Raw genomic sequence first — 6,883 nt, 5'->3', positions numbered from 1 at the left:
CACACACACACACACACACACACACACACATACACAATGTGTTTAATTCAGTTATTAGTCTAAAATAAAATAGTCCAAAACAGACTATGTCTTGAGAACAATAAATGGTAGAAAGAATAAAAATAAGTGTATTTAAAAATAAGTGTATGTGGGCCAGCTGAGTGGCTCAGTTGGTTACGAGCTCACTCAAGAGTGCGAGCTCTGAGCAACAGTGGTCGAGTCCCGCCTCAAGCTGAGCTGCCGCTGCACTGCCAAGAGGTGGCAGGATGGCTCAGCTAAAAATAAATAAATAAATAAGTATGTAAGTTAAATAAGTCAAAGAGCCATATCATTTATTGGCTACATTACCAAAACCATTTTTGTTCCAGATAAGCCACTTTTGTCAGGTCTAAACAAATGTGGCTCCAAAATCTCCTAGAGAGTTTACAAGTACTTCTTTCGGTGACATGAGTGAGATCGGGAGAAGGAAATAATCCCAGCCTTAAATCCCAGTGTACAAAAGAACATTGCTAGGAGTTTCAAAAATTTTATATATCATTTTCCATCTCAACAGATACCAGTTAGATAAAGCTTCTCACTGATCATAAGTTTTCTCAATGCACCTGCCAAATCCACAGGTAGAAGGATTAAACACCATGCAGTGCCAGGTTGCACTTTAACCTTCACCCTGAGCTTTAGTTTCAGATTGTAGCAACTCATATAACTGAGCAATATTTGGATCTATGCTAGCCCGGTGTAGTAGAGGTCAGTGGTGTTCATATAAATTTTGGTTCAAAACTCTTGAGAAAACTCTTTATAGTTGGTCTGGTCTTCTGTACACATCAAAAAAAAAATGGTTTCAGGATCCTTAGGAACCAAATGAGCCTGGGGTAGATCTAGGCAAAAGTAAATCCCCAAGGTCTGAGCTATAATAAACTATATGTCAGGAACCCACTGGCTCTTGATCAATTCCAAGGACAGGTAAGGGGTAGGGAGTCAGGTGTTTGCCTCACTTAGGGAACTTGCCAATCATGTTATTGGATATTGCATACATCTGAAAAGGCAGTTACCAAAGTTCTTCTTTATCACAAAAGTGAAGCTCTACACTAGAGTAAACCCGAATATAAAATCTATTTTCAACCAAAAGATAAATAATAAATTTATACTATTTTCAATGCAGTTTTGCTATCTTTTACAACTATGTAATTCACTTGATAAATATTAAACCCATGAAGAAGAACACTACAAGTTTTGTTTTTAAAGGTTTTTAAAAGTGACCTTTAACAAGCTAAGAAAACAAGCTGAAGAAAATTCCAAATCTATGATACCAAATCTATCCTGATTATAAATGGTGATTTAGACAACCTGATTTATGAAACCAACAATGTCTATAATTAAGTACTATAGTCCTACTTCATTTCACTTTAGCAAAATAATATTACTGAACGATGTGCCACAGAAAAGACATTACAATAAATATTTCTCCAGACCCAAGCAAAATTTTACTCTCAAATGGAATACAATTTAAATTGCAAATACCAGAACCAAGAAAAAGGAGAAACGTATATTATATAGAAAGCCTCATAGCCCACCTTTCTTCTTGACTGGCATTCTTGGGTTCTTCTACTGCCACAGGATTCAAGATCTCTTTTCAGGTCTCAACTTGATCCAACTGGATTGAAGCCAAGAGCCAGGTAACTGTTGCAAACCACTTCACCTGTTTGGTTTTGAAATCCAGGCTGTCTTCTCTTTCAGATAAAGAAAAAATAACGTGTTTTTTTTTCTCAATTAAACTTTTGACGCTGCCCACAGAGTTTAGTGAAAAAAACTTTTGAGTTTTTCAAGTTTTTCAATTTTTATAAAATATTCTGGTTTTTTTTAAAGCTGATAAAATTATTGTAAGCATAGAAAACATTATTAAAACTCCTCTTCAGGCAGCAACATTTTTGGAGATCAATGGCTAACTCAATTAAGGCACAAACCAAATTTACAAAGCTGTTTCATTACTCAATACGTGATCTAATTCAACGATGAACATTGTTGATGATAAAGATCCTCAATTCTTTAGAGAAAATTTAAACACCGCTCCAAAAAAAAATACTTTTAAAAATCTCTTTGACTCTGGTCTGTACAAAGGTGGGTGAGTTTGAACAGTTTCCTGGGGCAGAACACAGACTGAAAAGGCCCCTTTTCTATTTACTGGACCAGAAGTTCCAAATCTCACCCCCTCAGTAAGACAGGATCCAGCTTGCTGTCACTTTCATTTTTTTTTTCTTCTGTGTTCTCCAAGCCCCTCAGGCTTGATCCTTAATGCCCCTCTGATTCTGATCCTCCCGTGTATTAACCGAGAGGACTGAAAAGAAGGAAAGCAATCCCTTGGCATGGAGACATTAAAGTGACAGTGCTACTCAATGGGCACTTGATGCAGGATGAGTTGGCGAAGCAAATTTCTTCACACTGGAGTCATTCACATCATGCCATCTCTTCGCATCCAAGCAGCTGCCTATCCAGCGAGGAAAAACACTGAGACTGCTCCAGAGAAGTCAAACCTTCCCGCAAAGGTGTTTTCTGAGATGCTGTAGTAGTAATAGGCATGTGAGCACAAGCTGTGCAAAGGGTTCGCGGTTTCCTAAATGAGAGTGTTCGGCTGCTTGGCTTCCACATCCACCCTTTCTGTCATTCTCTCTCCAAACTACCCACCTTCCTTTTGCAGAAAAGACAAGAAACCTCGGCTACCGCTGGCCACCCCTGCCCACACCCCGTTCTCATATAGAAGAGCACAGAAATGTCCTGCACCCTCCACGCGATGAAGTGTTTCCTCAGGCAGGAGAAACAGCAGCACTAGAAATTATATAACTCTCGAATTTGGCTTCTCTAAGACATGGAGACTGGAGGGTCGGGGGTTGCTGGTCTGGGAGATACTGCTGGGCACTGAACGTGCAGGGGAAGGCGCCAGGCCTCCTCGCTGCGCCCCCCACACCGAGACACTGGCTGGCACGGGGGTCTTCTCGGGATTTAGGGGGCAAATTTCCCTCTGGGTCCTTTCCAAGCGGAGTGAAAGGATGGAATGTGAGGGCACTAAGGATTAGGGAGAGGAGTCAGTCGGCTGGGAGGGGGAGGAGGCCAGTCGGGGCTGCCCTGGCGGCCGGGTGGGCTCAGGGGAGGAGGTGCCTGAGAAGCTGGAGCCTTAACACACGGGCCAAGCCAGACGGTGAGCTCCCACAGGGAGTCAAAGGGGCGGGCAGCACGGCCCCAGCTAACAGAGGTGCCCACAAGAGAGGAAAGCGCGCAGCAACATCCCTGCGCTCCGACCGCCCCACGTCTCCCTCCGGAGGGGAGAAGAGGGAGCCAGGTTAACAAACAGCAAAAGGAGGGAATGCAGGGCGGGCCTACGGGCGTCTGGACCTCCTCGAAGCCAATGACAGGCCGTAATTTCAGGGCGCCGCACCCAATCAGAGCCAGGATGGAGGGCGCGGCTTTTGACTGGGTCGGGGCGGGCCCGGACTGCAGGAGAGAGGCGTGAGCCCGCACCGCTTCCCACCCCGGGCGTCCTGGGTCCCCGCCCCCCTGCCAGTCACGTGGGCCGTCAAGATGGCGGCGCTCGGGCGAGAGGCTGGGGCTGACCTGAGGGATGGAAGTGTGGTGCCGGTGGGAGCTGGGGAAGTGCCCAAGGTAGGCGGGAACCGGGTGGTACGGGCCTTCATTTCTGCAGCCTCAAGTGTTGGCGGGCTCTTCTGAAATGATGTACAAGGGACTTGAATATCTAAAGAGGACAGCTCCCAAGGGCTCAATCAAGTCTCCAGTTGCAATGGAAAGAGGCGGCGAGAAAGTGGGAGACCTGAAGTGTAGTCTTGATTGCTTACCGCTTGTTTTTTCTTGACCCCCCCCCCCATCCCCGGGCCTTTGCACTGGCCTTCCCTTCATCTCTCCCTCCTCACCCAACACCCGCCAAATTCTCCTCATTCTGGTATTACTGTAAATGTCACTTCCAACGGGAAACCTTCCCACATTTACCGTGGCTAAGTTTGGCTTTTCTTATATATTTTTTGTTTTTATGGCACACTCATTCTGCGTGTAAATTCCCTGCCTTTTTGCCCCAACCTCTGGCCGGGTTGTGTGTCCCTGAGGACATGACTACACCTTGATTATTCCCAGGGCTGTCAAATGATGGAAGATTGTTGAATAAAATTCCGAAAGTCAGGTGAAATAGTACACATAAAAGCACTACAAAACCATAAAATACTTTACAAACTATAAACCTGCAGTTGAGTGGCCTTGGACTAATTTTTTTTTTTTAAGATTTTTTTTTTATTGGGNATTCCCCAATAAAAATCTTAAAAAAAAAGTCTTTGGTTTCATATTTGCAATAATTCTCTTAAGCAAGGTCAACATAACCCCTTTGAGAGATTTTAAATCTAAAAAAAAAATCTTTAATAAATTATCTATTTTACTCTGACTTACAGAAATTGAAAAAGTTTGAAAATTGTCTTTTTCCATCCCTCTCTGGAAAAATTCAGTGTTTAACTCTTTTGGGTTTTATTGGCTGGGAAAAGGATAAAAAACATAAGGTTTCGTGAAATGGAAAAAGCATCTAGATATACTCGTAAAACTGGTATAACAAACATGAAAATTCAAGCACAAATTTGGTAAAGTATATGCAAAAGGAATAAAACAGCTACTCAGGCACAGCCAATAAATTACAGTACATATTTTTTCCGTTAGAGAATCTGAAAAAAAATATATTTTAAGAAAGTTAAGAAAAGTTAGAGATAGAGAGTATACCCAGACAATGAAAGGCAAATAGAAATTAGTAAGATACTATAAAAAAAAAATTAAGCCACAAAGTGCTGGAAACAGATAATGAATTAAAAAACTTTAAATAAGGAAGGAATAAACAGAAGATTTCTGGGTCCCTTCCCCAAAGAGAGGAAGAAAAAAAGAAAAATCGATGTGACAATTGTGTGAAGTAAACGTCAACCAAAAGGAAAGACTGAACCCAGGAAATAACAATCTCAATTTCAAGGATGCCCATGAGATATATGGCAATATCAACTCTTTGAATTCTAATTACACAACGTTCTTCAGCTTTCTTTAAAAAGAATGTCAAAATATATGAATTACTAAAATGATAATATTTAACTTTCATACTTGGTAAAAATAAGTTTATACACATTCTATTATATCACTGAGAACAGTTGTGAAAAAAATTAAAAGGAAATAAAGTGTCATATAAATGAGAAACATCAGGTAGACTTCTTCACTTATTTAAAAGCTCAGAAGATAATTAATGGGACAATTTTTAAAAAAAACACAGAAATGAAGTGAACACCAATCTCAAAGTACTAAATGCATTGATTTCTTCACATACTTAATGCAAAGAGAACAAAAAACTACTCAAAAAAGAAATTTCAATGTACTAAAAAATTCTTGTGAAGCATATATTGTTAAAACAGCAACTTTCCACTAAAAACACAGGGAAGGACACAATTATCATTAACTTTTATTTCTTACATTATTCCGACATGAAATCAGATCAGATCAACAAGTCTACTTGAAATAGCCTCTTACGATACATCATGATCTTGCATCATATCAGAGAACGCTAATATAACTTATCTTGGATTGGCCCTGAATTTTCACAAATTAAAATAGGTCAAAGATGTCCTGAAGGCTTAGTTGGGAACAAATCACGTTACTATTGTAGAAAAGAGAATCCTGAATGAAAAGCAACTCTTGGGGAAAAAAAATCTCTAACAGAGACATAAAGAGTCTTCTGTTGATAAAACTGAGATCTGTAAAATTGTGAAGAGTGGGGTGGGGGAGGTAGGAAGCTTATGTCATAAAGCAAAAGAGCAGTGAATACAGGGGTTTGAGATACAGCAGTTTCAGCTTATCTAAGAGCAGTCAAGAACAGTACCTAAAAATGACTTAATGAGATGTCAGACCCATTCCCACTTCCCACCATGGTGGTATGTTATCAATCAGAGAATCTCCTCTGTGCTTTTACAATAACATACAAAATAAACACCAAGTGAAAATCTGTCCTATGAACATTTATTTTAACAAGTACATATTCAACAAGGATTAAACACTTGGCTCAAAAAAGATACTTATTGTTAAAATTACATTAATCTAGCTCTTCCATCATATCTACCAGATGTAACAATGAAGAAAGAAAAAGATTCAAGATGACAGACAGTATCCTCTCTGCAGAATAAATCTAGGTTATATTTTACTTATATTTTAGAAATAGTACAAAAATAAGCTTAGTCAATTAAAAATATAATGCATGTGTCACAATTTGTTTGGCTAGTTGTGTAAAGATTCAAAAACATATCTTAATAATACTGGTTTTAAGAGATTAAAAACAAGATAAATTGTTTTGCTAACTAGATCAGTTCATAAAGTAAATTATATATGCATATACTTTAGTATAACCCAAATATATACTTGTTTTGCTAGTTAGAACTTGTTGATTCCTTAAAATTTGATCCGTTACAAGCAATTCATTGTTAAAGAAAAAAGAAAAGGAAGGGTGGGGGGATGGGGGAAAGAGGGAGAAAGGGAGGGAGGAAAGAAAGAGGGGAAGAAGGAGGAAGGAAGAAAAAGGGAAAAAGGAAATAAAAATTAAATTATTTCTCATAAAGTATCATTTTCAATAATGTGTCAGAAATTTTTTAACTTCCTTTAAAGGCAGGAACTTTTAATCGACTCAGTCAATTGGGCTTAGAAATCTTAAGATCACCCTGCTTAGTTAAGTTACACCTAGAACATCAATTGCACTTCCTCCTCCTCCTTCCCAGATACCTTTTTATCCCTTTATATCCTTCTCCCTCTCCCTCTCCCTCTCCCTCTCTCTCTCTCTCTCTCTCTCTTTCTCTCTCTCTCTCTCTCTCTCTCTCTC

General features: G+C 39.7%; 1 protein-coding gene across 3 annotated transcripts in view; it reads left to right on the top strand.

Annotated features, from left to right (window-relative positions):
- The first annotated feature begins 3,544 nt into the window (after positions 1–3,544).
- The window catches only part of TMEM126B (transmembrane protein 126B), a 15,428-nt gene continuing 12,089 nt past the window's right edge, over positions 3,545–6,883 (top strand). For 2 of the 3 annotated variants that reach the window (XM_019643468.1, XM_019643467.1), the window contains exon 1: positions 3,564–3,651. Coding sequence is in view for 1 of the 3 variants with exons in the window: in XM_019643466.1 (XP_019499011.1) it covers positions 3,571–3,651 (81 nt within the window). In the remaining 2 variants the exon portion in view is untranslated. Of the gene's footprint in view, positions 3,652–6,883 lie in introns of all 3 variants that reach the window. The other variant, XM_019643466.1, reaches the window with a different exon arrangement.

Source organism: Hipposideros armiger, unplaced genomic scaffold, assembly GCF_001890085.2.
Source record: "Hipposideros armiger isolate ML-2016 unplaced genomic scaffold, ASM189008v1 scaffold_79, whole genome shotgun sequence".
Taxonomy (NCBI): Eukaryota; Metazoa; Chordata; class Mammalia; order Chiroptera; family Hipposideridae; genus Hipposideros; species Hipposideros armiger.
This window is presented reverse-complemented; position numbering and strand designations above follow the sequence as displayed.